This window comes from Panthera onca, chromosome B3 (genome assembly GCF_046562875.1).
Source record: "Panthera onca isolate mPanOnc1 chromosome B3, mPanOnc1 haplotype 2, whole genome shotgun sequence".
NCBI lineage: Eukaryota > Metazoa > Chordata > Mammalia > Carnivora > Felidae > Panthera > Panthera onca.
Window position 1 is genome coordinate 17,610,133 of NC_138344.1, and position 15,635 is coordinate 17,625,767.

The window sequence follows — 15,635 nt, forward strand, 5'->3', positions numbered from 1 at the left end:
TAGGAAAAAACCATATTAGTATGAAAAAATAAAGATACGAATGACAGATTTCTTGGAGGAAAAAAAGACACATGAGAAGAAAGTGAAACAACATACTTAAAGTATGTAAAGAAAAAAGTTGTCAAGGTAGAATTCTGCACCAGTGAAAATATCTTTCAAAACCAAAAACTGAAAGAATTAATCATCAGCAGATTTGCACTCCAATGTTCTCCACGAAATTATTAAAGGAAGTCTTTCAGAGGGAAGGAAAATGATAGCAAATGGAAATCTAGATCTACACAAAGGAATAAAGGACAATGGGAATGATGTTTACAGGGGCAAATATGATAAGACTATTTTCATATTATTTAAATCTCTTTTAAATAAAGAAAATATTTAAATCAACTTTTTAAACAAAAAAATAATAATGTTCTGTGGGGCTTATAACATATGTATAAGTGAAATGTATGACAACAGAAGCATAAAGGCTAGGAAGGAAGGAATGACATTGTGAAGTTCTTATACTATATGTGGAGTGGTATAATATTAACTGAAGGTAGACTAAGTCAAAGGGTTTATAGTATAAAGGGTTTATAGTATAAACCCTAAGACACCATTAAAATAACAAAATAGAGAATTATAGGTAATAAGCCAACAAAGGAGATAAAAAGACACATAAAAACAATCCAGTAGAAATGATAAAAAGGAGGGAAAAGGGAACAAAGAAAAAATGGGACAAACAGAAAATAGCAAGATGACAGACTTAAATCTAACCCAACTGTATGTTGCCGACAAGAAATTCACCTCAACTAGAGAAAGACAATTAGACTGAAGATAAAATTATGGGGGCGCCTGAGTGGCTCAGCCGGCTAAGAGTCCGTCTTTGACTTGGGTCATGATCTCACGGTTCGTGGGTCTGAACCCTGTGTCAGGCTCTGACAGCTCAGAGACTGGAGCCTGCTTTGGGTTCTGTGTCTCCCTCTCTCTCTGCCCCTCCCCCATCATGCTTTGTCCTTCTCTCTCTCAAAAATAAATAAACATTAAAAAAAAGATAAAATTATGGAACATAATATACTAAAATTAGACAAAAACAAACTTGGATTGTCTACATTAATATCAAAGTAAATTGTACAGCAAAGAATATTATCATAAAGAAGGTCATTTCATAATTATAGAAGGCCAATTAGTCAAGAGGATATAATTATTCCAAGAGTTTATACACTTAATAACAGTTTCAAAATATGGGACCTCAAACTGATGGAAATGCAAGGAGAAATAGACAAATTCTCAATTATAGTCTGAGATTTCAGTACCTTGCTCTTAATAGTTGATATACCACAAGGCAGAAAATCAGTTAAAGATACATAAGACTTGAACTACATCATCAACTAACTTGGTTTGAGATTTACTAGAACACTATACTTAAGAAGAGCAGAATACACATTCTTTTCAAGTGCACATGGACACTAAGATTCTATTCTGGGTCGTAAAACAAGTTTCAATAAATTTATAAGGATTCAAGACATAGAAAATATATTCTATGACTACAACAGGATTAAATCTTAAATCAATAATACAAAGATATCTGGAAAATGTTCAAATATTTGGAAACTAAATAACACACTTCTAAAAAAACCCCAACCATGGTTCAAAGAAGGAATCAAAGAAGAAATCTGAAAGTACCTTTAACTCAAAGAATATAAACACAACATATAAGAATTTGAGAATGCCACTAAAGCAGTCCTTATGGAGAATTTATAATATTAAATGCCTATATAAGAAAAGTAGAATGTTCTCAAGGTCATAATCTTAGCTTTCACCTTCAGTGACTTGAAAAAAAGAGCAAATTAAACTCAAGGTAAACAGAAGAAAAGAATTAATAAAATAAATAATAAAGCTAACCTCACATCAATGAAATAAACATAGAAAAACAATAGGAAAAAAATCTATGAAAACAAAATTTGGTTCTTTGAGACCAATCACATTGATAAATCTCTATCCTGACTAATTATGAAAAAAGGAAAGAAGACACAAATCACCAATATCAGGAATGAGAGAGATGACATCACTACAGATTCTACAAGTATTAGTTTTTTAAAAAATAGTTGTTTATTAGGGGTGCCTGGGTGGCTCAGTCGGTTAAGCGTCCGACTTCAGCTCAGGTCATGATCTCGCAGTTTGTGAGTTCGAGCCCCACATGGGGCTCTGTGCTAATAAGCCTGGACCCTGCTTCAGATTCTATGTCTCCCTTTCTCTGTCCCCCCTCCCCCTCGCGCTCGCTCTCTCTCTCTCTCTCTCTCTCTCTGTCTCAAAAATAAACATTCAAAAAAAAAACTTTAAAAAAATATTTGTTTATTTTTGAGAGAGAGAGAGACAGAGCATGAGTGAGGGAGGGGCAGAGACAGAGGGAGACACAGAATCCGAAGCAGGTTCCAGGCTCTGAGTTGTTAGCAGAGAGCCTGGCCTGGGGCTCAAACTCATAGACTGTGAGATCATGACTCGAGCTGAAGTTAGATGCTTAACCGACTGAGCCACCCAGAGGTCCCAACAAATATAAATTTACTATGGGAATATTATGAACATCTTATGCCAATACATTTGACAACTTAGATGAACGGACAAATTCCTCTAAACACACAAAATACTAAAGCTCAAGCAGGAAGATATAGTTTGAATAGCCCTATATCTATTAATGAAACTGAATTTGTTTTTTAAAAACCTTCCAAAGACAAAAACCAAAAAAAAAAACCCAAACAACTCCAGACCCAAATGACTTCATTAGTGAATTATATCAAATATTTAAGGAAGATATAATAGCAATTTCATGCAACTTCTTCAAGAAAATTGAAAAAAGAGAATATTTCCTAACTCATTCTAGGAGACCCTGATGCCAAAACAAGACAAATACAAGACAAGAAAACTGCAGATCAATATCCATCCCTCAGGAACATAGATGCAAAAATTCAAATTTTAGCAAATTAAACCTAGTAATATGTAAAAGAGAAAATATATCATGACCAAGTACAGTATATCTCAGGAATACAAAATTGGTTTAACACTCACAAAGCAGCCAATGTAATTCATAATACTAATAACCTAAAAGAAGAAAAACTGCATGGCCATCTTGATCAACACCCAAAAAGAACTTGACAAAAATCTAATATATAATTTTCTAATAAAAAAAAATCTTAGCAGAGTAGGAATAGAATTGTAATTTCTCAATCTGATATAGGGCATCTATGAGAAACCTACAGTTAACTTGGAGTTATTGGTGAAAGACTGAATGCTCTCTCCCTAAGATCAGACACAAAACAAGGGGATTCACTCTCAACATTTCTATTTAACATTGTACTGGAGGTTTCAGTCAGTGCAATCAATTAAGAAAAAGAAATAAATGCCAACCAAATCAGAAAGGAAGAAATAAAACTGCCTTTACCCACAGATGGTATATCTCTATTATCATCTATGTAGATCTGATGGAACATGCAGGAAAAATCTCCTAGAATAAATAAATTTAACAAGGTTGTAGGACACAAGAACACTATACAAAAATTACATTTCTATATATTAACAATGGATAATCAAATTGAAGTTAAAATAATACTATGTACAACAGCATCAAAAATATGAAATAGGAATATATCTGCCAAAAAATGAATGTGACTTACATAATTAAAACTACAAAGGAGCTGAGAGAAAGGAGACATAAACATGTGCCAGGTGCATGGGTTGTAAGACTCAATACTGTTAAAATGTCGTTTCTCCCACATTGGTGTATATATTTAAAGCCTTCCCAATCATGGTTTTTGTTGTTTGTTGTTGTTTGTTGTTTTTTTGTTTTTGTAGAAATTGACAATCTGTTTCTAAAATTCATATGAAAATGTAAAGGACCTGGAGTACCCAAAATGACTTTGTAAAAGAAGAACAAAGTTAGAGGCCAAATGTGACTTTTCATCAAGATCTGTTGTAAAGCTAGGTATTTAGCAAGGCAGTTTGGTATTGTTGTCAAGATAGACAAATAGGTCAATGGAACAGAATGGAGAGTCCAGAAATGAACCCCACTTATATAAACAATTTACCATTGACAAAATTGCACAGGCAATTCATCTGTTCAACAGATGGTGCTAGAATAACTGGATATTGACATGTGAAAACAAAAATGAAACAAAAATCTTTGATGCATGCCTTACACCATACACAAGAATGAACTCAAAATGGAACACAGATCTCTATATAAGAACCTTTGTGACCTTGGATTAGGCAAATTTCCTAAATATGACACGAAAGAATCGTAAAAAAGACTTGATCAAAATTAAAAATTTTCTGTTCTTCAAATGAAACTGTGAAGAGAATGAAAAGACAAGCCACAGGCTGGGAGAAAGTATTTACAAAATATGTATCTAATAAAAGACTTGTACCTGGAATGTGTAAAGGACTCTCAAAACTTAACTATAAGAAAACAAATAGCTTATTATGAAAATGGGCAAAATATTTTAATAGACACATCATCAAAGAAGCTCTATCAATGACAAATAGGCACATGAAAAGATGCTCAACATCATTAGTCATTAGGGAGATACAGTTAAATTCACAATGAGATGTCATTTGCAACAATCAGAACGACTAAAATTAAAAAGATTACTAAGCATTGTTGAGGAGGTGAAACAGGAACTCTCACACACTGTTGGTAGGAATGTAAAATGCTGCAATCACTTTGGAAAGCAATCTGGCAGTTTCTTAATAAGCTAAATATACACCTAGCACATGATTCATTTAAGTCCTAAATATTAACATAAGAGAAAAGAAACCATACATTCACATAAGGACTTATGCACAAATGTTCATAGAAGTTTTATTTTTTATTTTTTAAATGTTTATTTATTTAAAACAAATTTTTTAATGTTTATTTTTGAGAGGGAGAGAAAGCACGTGTGTGCATGCATGCAAGCAGGGGAGGAGCAGAGAGAGAGGGAGATATAGAATCTGAAGCAGGCTCCAGGCACAGAGTTGTCAACACAGAGCCTGATATGAGGCTTGAACCCACAAACTATGAGATCATGACCTGAGCCGAAGTTGGACACTTAACTGACTGAGCCACCCAGGCACCCCTATTTATTTATTTTTGAGAGAGAGATAGAAAGTGTGAGTGGGGAAAGAGCAGAGAGAGAGGGATACAGAATTCCAAACAGACTGTGCTGTCAGCACAGAGCTGGAGGTGGGGCTCAAACTCACAAACCCTGGGATCATAACCTGAGCTGAAATCAAGAGTCGGAGGCTTACCTGACTAAGCCACCCAGGTTCCCCAAGAGTTTTATTTTTAATAGCCAAAACCAAGAAACAACTCAAATGCCCTTCAATTGGTAAATGGATAAACAAACTGTGGTATAGCTATATAATGAAATAATACTCAGCAATAAAAAGGAACAGATATGCTACCACATGAATTGGTTCAGTTATGTTGAGTGAAAGAAGCCAGGAAGAAGAGAGTACAAACAATATGCCTCCCTTTATATAAAATTCTAGGAAATGCAAACCAATGTAGAATGATCAAAAGCAGATCAGCAGTTGTCTTGAATTGGAGATGCAGGGAAGAGGGGGATGTACAGATTACAAAGAGACACGAAGAAATTTTTGGGGGTGATAATTATGTTATTGCTTTGATTGTGGTGGTAGTTTCATGGGTATATACATAACCCAGAATTTATCAGATTTTACACTTATTTTATTTTAAATTTATTTATTTAAATTCAAGTTAGTTAACATAACAATGCAGTATTGGTTTCAGGAGTGGAACCCAGTGATTCATACAACATCCAGTGCTCATCCCAACAAGTGCCCTCCTTAATGCCCATTACCCATTTAGCCCATCTCCCGCCCTCCACAACCCTCAGGTGTTCTCTGTATTTAAGAGTCTCTTATGGTTTGCCTCCCTCTCTGTTTTTATCTTATTTTTCCTTCCCTTCCCCTATGTTCATCTGTTATGTTTCTTAAATTCCACATATGAGATTATGTACTTTTATATGTCAATTAATAAAGCTGTTTAATATATATCTACATATCAGATATATAGATATCTAGATACCAGCCTTCCAGAGATCCTTCCCCATACACCACTCTCCCCATGTAGATCCTTCACATTCCAATTCTATTATTTACTACAGATAAGTTATTTCAGGTTTCACCCTATTGTAATCATTCATCAAATATTTATTGAATTCCTACTATAAGCAATGCATTACATGGTAAAGAAGAACTCTGAGAAACATAAAATCTAGAAGGAAAAAAGATCAGGTACACAACTACCATGATTCTGGGTAGTACAAATGCTGGAAGAGGGGGAAGTGGTAAGACTTCAGAATGGGAACCATTACTGTTGTGGTAAATCAGCTTGCTTGGTTGAGAAGATTTCAAGAACAAGAAGAGAACAACCCCAAGTAGAGTGAATAATTAGCAAAGGCTCAGAAGTGCAAAGTAAAATGGGTATACAGCTAACCAGTATAGCTAACGGGTATGCATTGGGGGTGGGGGATATCGATATAGGACAGCATTTTCCAAACCAATCTCCCTTGTACACTAGAAGCACAGGACATTAATGCACAATCTAGAAGACAGGGTTATTGACAAAGATGATCAAGTAAATTGGTAAACACAAATATTGATTGCACAAAAGAAGGGTTCTCCAATAAACATGAACAAGTTTCATTACCTCAAGTCTTCTCAAAGGCTTTAATGTAGTATAATTCCTTGAGAATATACCACAGAGGGATATAGTACACAACACTTCCCCTAACTTTTTGGACCATGAAATCCTCTTTTCTGGAACACTCATTAAATCTTATGCAACTGGTACTTTTTGAGCACTGTTTGGGAAGCCAGGAGGCAAAGGAAAACTGAAAGGCTGGACCCAGGTTTAGAAGACATCGATTGCACACCAAGAGTTTGATTGACCTTATTCGACAAATAGTGATGAGCCCCTGAAGGTTTTATAAAGAAAGAAAAATCAAAGTGCTAAGGCTGATCTGGTAATTAGTGGGCAAATATAATGGAAACCACAGCAGGCAGAGTGGCCACTGATTTTCAAACTTTAATCTTCTACCATCTTTTTAAAAATGTTTGTTTGTTTGTTTAGAGAGAAAGAGAGAGAGCACAGGGGAGGGGCAGAGAGAGAGAGAGAGAGAGAGAGAGAATCCCAAGCAGGCTCAGTGCTGTCATCTTGGAGCCTGACACAGGGCTCAATCTCATGAACCATGAGATGAAATTGAGAGTTGGATGCTCAACTAACTGAACCACCCAGGTGCCCCAGTCTGCTACTATCTTGACGACTGTTAGCATGTCTGCATTCTGCCTACAATATTAACTTTTTCTTTAGGACTACAACTTTTTAAAACCTAAATACTTCAGCTTCACTCCAATAAATAATCAGTGACATTATGGGTTTGATGTCATATTTTCCCATAAACTATACATTAAAATAAAAACATAAGTATTACTATTTTAAAAGTTGGTCTGTGTTCCACCAAACATCACATTAGGCATCACCAATTGCAAACACTGCATACCCTGGGAAATTCTAGATTTGAGCAATGTTTTACCACCATTTTTAGCCATGACCCACCATCTAAGATTTCATCAGGTTTTACTTACTATAATTTATATTCTGATAAAATAGGCACTTTCCCTAAAAATAAAGTTAGAATATTCTCTATGCTTCTTAAAACTTCCCTCTAGAAATTCTGGTACCTCTTCAATAAGTGGGTGTGGCCCTTTATCGCTGGTTGAACGAGTCAGAGTACAGTACAGAATGAATTCAGGTGCACAGTAGCAGTGAGAAGGGAAGTGAAGGGAAGGATAAGAAGAATTACTGAAAGAAATAATTATTGCAACTTGAGAAGTGCTTGGATGTAAAAATTAAAGAAGGGGGACAGTCAAGACTGACTCTGACATTTTCATCCAGGAACTCGAGATAGGCAATGGCATACTATGGCATGGTTCACATACTATCCACTGCTTTTGTAAGTAAAGCTTTATTGGAACACAGCATTGTTAATTCATTTACATATGGTCTTTGTAGTACAAAAGCAGAGATGAGTAGTTGTGACAGAAACCTTATTGCTCTCAAAGCCTAAATAAAGTATTTACTATCTGGTCCTTTACAGAGAAAATTTATTGACACCTAAAAGTAGTGATGCCATGGACAGAAGTAATGAGATAAAGGGGAATGGTCATTTTGATAAGACAATCAGTTTGGTCTCAGACAGATTGAATTTGAGACCGTGGGAGAAAATTTATATAAGAATGTCCAACTTATGGCAAGGATGCGGAGAAAGGGGAACACTCTTGCACTGTTGGTGGGAATGAAAACTGGTACAGCCACTCTCAAGAACAGGATGGAGGTTCCTCAAAAAACTAAAAATAGAACTACCCTATGATCCAGCAATTGTATTATTAGGTATTTACCCAAAGGATACAAAATAAAGATTTAAAGGGGTGTATACACCACAATGTTTATATCAGCATTATCAACAATAATCAAACTATGGAGAGAGCCCAAATTCCATTGACTGATGGATAAAGAAGATGTGGTATATACATACAATGGAATATTACTCAGCCATCAACAAGAATGAAATCTTGCCATCTCCAGGAATGTGGATGGAGCTAGAATGTATTATGCTAAGAGAAATAAGTCAATTAGAGAAAGACAAATAACATATGATTTCATTCATATGTGGAATTTAAGAAACAAAACATAAACATATGATGGTGGGTGGGAGATGGGTTAGATGGGTGATGGGTACTAAGGGGGGCATTGGTTATGATGAGCACTGGGTGTTGTATGTAAGTGATGAATCACTGAATTCTCCTCCTGAAACCAATACTGCACTGTATGTTAACTAAATTCAAATAAAAATTTAAACAAAGAATGCCCAACTTAGAATAGAAATATATTGGACCACCTAGGTGACTCAGTCAGTAGAGCATTGTGACTTTTGATCTCAGGGTCTTGAGTTCAAGCTCCATGTTGGGAGCTTACTTTAAAAAAATTAAAAAAATAAAAAGTAAATAAAAAAGAAGTTAGAAATATATCACTAGTTCTTGAGTGACATCTTTTTAAAGATGATATTTTTTCCTTTTTAAAAAAGTTGGTAACTTATTCCATGCCTACATCCAAATAGGATTTGAGATGGCTAGAGATAAGTGTTGAAGGAGTTAAGACTGGACATAGCTACCAGGGTAAAGTGTGGCCACTTCTTGATAATCCAAACTAGAGCTTTACATTCTCACCAAGAGAAAAAAAAAAAAAAGTAGGAACTTTTCTTTCCTTCATGAAGCAATATAGAATGAAAATATGAGGGAAGAAACTAGCTGAAGGCCAGTCTGTGAGAAAGCTGTGTGAGAACGCTACAGAGGCCCGTCAATCCCAGCAAAAGTCACTCCTGGGCAGACCTTCAAAATTGTGAAAGGCTAATCCTTCGGTTCAACATCTACGCATTGCCTAAAAGAGACTGTACAGAGACGGCTGTACAGAAACTCCGTGCTATCCCTGATTGCAAGATGGTAGCTGACTTTTTTTCTGATAACCTCTTGACTTAAGCTTTCTCATCTGTTCACCCCATTGGCTGATGATCCAATCACTTCAATAAGTGTTATAGTTTACAAAAAGAGCAGGAGATTGGGATCGGGAATCTGAGACTCAAGAATCTGTGCTGGCCCAACTACTCATGTGATTTGGGCACTACCAATAATTGATATTCACATAACACTTTATGTGATATTCACATAACACTTTGATGTAAGGTATGGAGGCAGATATGACTAACCCTATTTTATAAACGAGGACAGTGAAGCTGAAAGAAGCTAAATTACTCGCCCAATGTCACACAGGCAGAATCAGGACCCTGGTCTTCTGATAATTTGGTCTGACTTTCATTGACCAGTCAGTCTTTAGCAGTGGGAAGCAAATGCTCTTGCTTTGGAAACCTAAGACTGCATTTTAAAAGGTAAAAGGAGCGTCTGGGTGGCTCAGTTAAGTGTCTAGCTTCGGCTCAGGTCATGATTTCACAGTTCATGAGTTCTAGCCCTGTATCAGGCTCTGTGCTGACAGCTCAGAGCCTGGGGCCTGTTTCGGATTCTGTGTCTCCCTCTCTCTCTGCCCCTCCCCTGCTTGCACTGTCTCTCAAAAATGAATAAACATTAAAAAAAATTAAAAAGTAATATGTTTTTATAACCAGGAAATGTAACATCTTCAACAGATTTAACCACATTTTCTTATCTTTTATTTAGAAGAGGCAAAGATGAAATTTTAGAAACTATGTAAGTAATATGCTCTGTAATATTTGCTATTCCAGGCCTCGAACCTAATGTTAAACTTTGACATTGGGTTGATTTTTCTTTTTTTCTTTTTTGGCTTGACTGTAAAACATGGTTTGTCTAATGCTGCCTCTTAATATTAAATCCTTAAAACAGAGATTATCCGGGCACTCCCAGGCTGGAGCTAACTTGCACATACTTTTCTTCTTTTTGGCCAGACAGTTAAAAAACAATTAAGCCAGTGTTTTAAAATTAGAAGTTTCACATAGATGTAAAGATCTAGTTTTCTGGATTTCTGGCTTCCTATGAAAACTCAGAACACCTATCACCACTGGGCTGACGTCATCACAGGCAACAATCAGCAAGGAATGAACAGCAGAAGTCCTGGAGGTAAGGTGCCAGGTGCCATCACTCCCTATTGCTCCTGGACATGGAGGCAGCAAAGCAGTTTCCATTCATCAACAGTCATCACTCCAATGTTGCTTCTTATTGTAAAAGAATAAGTCTCTGTAACCATACCTTTCTTTTTTTGTTGTTTTCAATGTTTATTTTTATTTCTGAGAGAGAGAGAGACAGAGACAGAGAGAGACAGAGTGGGAGTGGGGGAGGGGCAGAGAGAGAGCGGGAGACAGAATCTGAAACAGGCTCCAGGCTCCGAGATGTCAGCACAGAGCCTGATGTGGGGCCCAAACTCATGAACTCTGAGATCATGACCTGAGCCAAAGCTGGACACTTACCTGACTGAGCCACCCAGGCTCTCCACCATACCTTTCTTTCAAAGTGAAAGGCTGACATTAAGCGGTGTGGTTTTCCTGGCCCATGTCACTTGCCACTCATTTCCTACATTGAATCTAATTTAAACCATCACTTATACAAGATTATAAGATATACTACTATTTTATAATCACTAAGAACAACACTGCTGTTAAACTAAGACTTGCTATCAATTGTAACACGCATTCCAATTTCAGAGATGTTTAAATACCAAAATGTGCACCTCTGAAGCAATTAGCCAGCCTGGCTTCTGGAAACATTTGAATCCATGACCCCACTTTAAATACGTGTCCATTTCAATGTGCCTTGCATCATGTAGGAACATTTTTAGCACAAAGACAGACTCTTCAGTTCACTTACTTGGAGCTTCATGCTTATCATCGGCCACTTTTCTTTTCTTTGTAATAGCCATAGCTGGGGTTTAAATTTTCATTAGATATCAGCCCAGGCCCCACCCACCACTCTCTCCCTTTCAGCCTTGGGTGAAGCTTCCCAGGCCTCTCAATCAGTACCTACAACTGCCGGTCAGACATACCCAATCAATTGATGCTATTCTTTTTGCCAGACATGCCCAGTAGAATGCTGAAGTATATGATCAGCCCCACATCCAAATAGGAGGAAGAAGAGGTCTGAAGTGGGGTCTCAGTCTTCCATTTCCAAGAGGTGATGTTCAAAAACTTAATAACTGGTATAGCAGGAGGACCAACCAATCTGTATAGATGGAAACTATGCTGGAGCTAGGTTCAGAAGGTCCCCTGCTGTTACAGGTGTTAACCTTTGGGTGCTGACTTGTGGGGAGATGTAGGGAAACTTGAGGGAGGGGCAGGAGCCCCCAGGGCATGGCTCCTGGAAAATAACAACCATTATGACTGTATGAGAGTCTACTAGTTAAAAAGCAACCTTGCCCCTATGTAAGCTGAGGCATCAAAAAGCTGAGATGGGAAAACATCCTAGAAGGATAATAAAATACCCAAACCATATAAAAAGGAAATAAAAAATCTGAATAGAACTATAACAAGTAAATAAATTATATTAGTAATTTAAAATATTTACACAAAGCAGGGCACTTGGGTGGCTTAGTCGATTGAGTGTCTGAATCTTCATTTCAGCTTAGGTCATGATCCCAGAGTCGTGGGATGCAGCCCCTTATTGGTTTCCATGTTGAGTGTGGAGCCCGCTTGAGATTCTCTCTCTCCCTTTCTCTAAAACAAAACAAAACAAAACAAAAGCAAACAAACAAAAAACCCAAACACATTTACACAAAGCTAAGCCCAGGCCTAGATGGCTCCAGTGGCAAATCTTAATAAACCTTTAAAGAAGTAATACGAATCTTTTGAAAATTCTATCAGAAAATAGAGGAGGAAATCCCTTACAACTCATTCTATGAGGTCAATATTATCCTGATACCAAAGCCAGATGAAGACATAATAAGAAAACAATAAACCAATACCCTTGATGATTGTGAACACAAAAAGTCTTCAACAAAATATGAGAAAAACAAATATAGGGGGCCTGGGTGTGGCTCAGTTGGTTGAGCATCGATTCTTGGTTTTGCTCAGGTTTGAGCCCTGAGTTGGGCTCCACGCTGACAGTGTGGAGCCTGCTTGGGATTCTTTCTCTCTCCCTCTCTCTCTGTGCCTGCCTGTTTGTGCTCTCTGTCATTCTCAAAATAAATAAATAAACTTAAAAAAAAAAAAAAAAAGAAAACCAAATCCAGCAACATATAAAAAAGATTATACATTATGACCAAGGGGGTTTCATTCCCGGAATGTAAATTTGGTTTAACACCTGAAATCATTAATGTAATACACCACATTAATAGAATAGAAGACAAAATCTGCATGATCATTTTAATAAATGCAGAAAAAAAAAACACACTTGGTAAAATCCAACATCTACTTACGATAAAACTTCCTTAACCTGATAAAGGGCTAATAAAAACTAAAAATAACCCTAATGCTAACATCACACTTAATGGTGAATGTTTGAATAGTTCTCTTGTAAGACTGGAAACAAGGCAAGGATGTTTGCTGTCACCACTTGTATTCAAGACTGTAGTGGATATTCTAACCAGTGCAATAAAGTGAGAAAAAGAAATAAAAGGCATGAAGATTAGAAAGGAAGAAATAAAATTTTATTATCAGGTGACATGATCCTATATGGAGACAATTCTAAGGGAGATACCCACACACACCCAAACAAAACAAAAACAATAACAAAATCCTACTAGAACTATTAAACAATTTCAGCAATATCAGAGGATACAAAATAAACAAAAATTACATATCTATCAATCTGAAAATAAAATTAAGGTAACATTTCCACTCACAATAGCATCAAAAAGAATAAAGTACTTAGGAATATATTTAACAAAAGAAGTACAAAACTTGTACACTGAAAATTATGCAACATTGCTGAAAGAAGTCAAAGGAGACCTAAATAAATGAGATATATTCCATGTTCATGGATTAGAAGCCTTCATATTATTAAGATAGCAATACCCTCCAAGTTGATCCATAAATTTTATGTAACCCCTATCAAAATCTCAACTGCCTTTTTTTGTGAGAGTATAATTTGACCTTAAATTCACATGGAAATGCAAGAGACCTAGAATAGTTAAAACAATCCAAAATAGAACAAAGTTGGAGGATTCACACTTCCATTTTAAGAACTTACTACAAAGCTACAGTAATCAAAGCAAGTGGTACTGGCATAAGGACTGACATGTAGATTAATGGAATAGAATTGAGAGTCCAGAAATAAACCCTTACACTTAAGGTCAATTATTATCATCATTATTATTATTACTATTATTTTAAAGTTTATTTATTTATTTTGAGAGAGAGAAAGAGAAAGCACTCATGCAAGTGAGGGAAGGGCAGAGAGAGAGGGAGAGAGAATTCCAAGCAGGCTCCACACTGTAAGCACAAAGCCTAATGTGGGGCTTGATCTCACAAACTGTGAGATCATGACCTGAGCCAAAATCAAAAGTTGGATGCTTAGCCAACTGAGGCACCCAGGCACCCTGGTCAATTATTTTTTGACAAGAGTACCAAGGTAATTCAAGGGGCAAATAATAGTCCTTTTCACAAATGATGCTAGAACAACTGGATAGGGACATGTAAAAGAAAGAAACTGGAGCTCTACCTCACACCATATACAAAAATTAACTCCAACTGGGTCAAAGGCATAAAAGTAAGAGCTAAAACTGGAAAACTCTTAGGAAACATAGGGCTATGTATAAGCTTGGGTTAGACAAAGATTTCTTATGTACAATGCCAAAGGCACAATAGATAAAAGAAAAAAAATAAATTGGACTTCATGAAAATTAAAAATTTTTGTTGCTTCAAAAGACACCATAATGAAAGTTAAAAGACAACTCACAAAATAGGAGAATATATTTGCAAATATGTTTCCAAACACTTGTAGATATATCACATATTTGATAATGAACTTCAACCCCCCAAAAATAATAAACACAACTCAGTAATAAGACAAATAACCCAAGAAAAAATAGGCTAAATGTATGAAAAGACCTGGGGTGCCTGGGTGGCACAGTTGGTCAAGCATCTGACTTCTGCTCTGGTCATAAGCTTGCAATTTGTGAGTTCAAGCCCTGCATTGGGCTCTTTGCTGTCAGTGCAGAGCCTGTTTTGGATCTTCTGTCCCCCTCTCTTTCTGCCCCTCCTCCACACGCGTGCTCTCTCCCTCTCTCTTTCTCTCTCTCTCTCTCAAAAATAAATAAAAACATTTAAAATATATTTGAAAAGACAATTTACCAAAGAAGATATATGAATGACCAATAAGCAAAAAATCAAAATCACTACTCATTGGAAAATGAAAATCCAAACTACAATGAGAATCACTTCACACCCACCAGAATTACTATAATCAAAGAGACAGACAATAAGAAGCTTTGGAGAGGGTGTAGAAAATCGTAAATCACTGGCAGAAAGTAAAATTGTGCATTCACTTTACAAAGCAGTTGAGTAATTCCTCATAAAGTTAAACATAGAATTACCACATAAACCAGCAATTCCATGCATAGGTATATATTCAAGAGGCCAAAAACACCTGTTCACACAAAAACCTGTACACATCTTCATAGCAGCATTATTTACAATAGCTAAAAACTGAAAGCAATCCAAATGTTCATCAACTGGTGAATGGATAAACAAAATGTGGTATTGTCCATATGATGGAATATTATTTGGCAATAAAAAAGGAATGGAATACTGATACATGCTATAACATAGATAAACTTCAAAAACGTTATGCTGATGCAAAAGACCACATACAGTATGATACCAGACAAGGCAAACCTACAGAAACAAAGTTTATTAGTGATTGCCTAGCCTGGGGTAGGAGTGGGAAGTGCCTGCAAATGGGCACAAGGTTCTTTTTAAAGTGATGGAATTTTCTAGAATTCCAATGTGATTAATACTTGCACAACTCTAAATTTTCTAAAAAATAATTGAGTTGTATCCTTAAGATAAGTGAATTTTATGACATGTAAATAACACTTCACTAAAGCCATTAAAAATAGCTATAAACCTGAATAAACAGGTTTA

General features: G+C 36.2%; 2 protein-coding genes across 11 annotated transcripts in view; one reads left to right on the forward strand and one right to left on the reverse strand.

Annotated features, from left to right (window-relative positions):
• The window catches only part of TTC23 (tetratricopeptide repeat domain 23), a 105,670-nt gene that overhangs the window by 84,180 nt on the left and 5,855 nt on the right, over window positions 1-15,635 (reverse strand). For 4 of the 10 annotated variants that reach the window (XM_060617770.3, XM_060617779.3, XM_060617776.3 and 1 more), the window contains exon 1: window positions 11,425-11,553. The exons of 2 other annotated variants lie outside the window; for them this stretch is intronic. In XM_060617770.3, the coding sequence (XP_060473753.2) occupies window positions 11,425-11,476 (52 nt within the window). In that variant the 5' untranslated portion in view covers window positions 11,477-11,553. Of the gene's footprint in view, window positions 1-11,424; window positions 11,558-11,599; window positions 11,872-12,117; window positions 12,267-15,635 lie in introns of those variants that run through there. 4 more of the 10 variants (XR_009605784.3, XM_060617772.2, XM_060617773.2 and 1 more) reach the window with 4 other exon arrangements.
• The window catches only part of LRRC28 (leucine rich repeat containing 28), a 180,658-nt gene that overhangs the window by 5,204 nt on the left and 159,819 nt on the right, over window positions 1-15,635 (forward strand). The window lies entirely within an intron of this gene.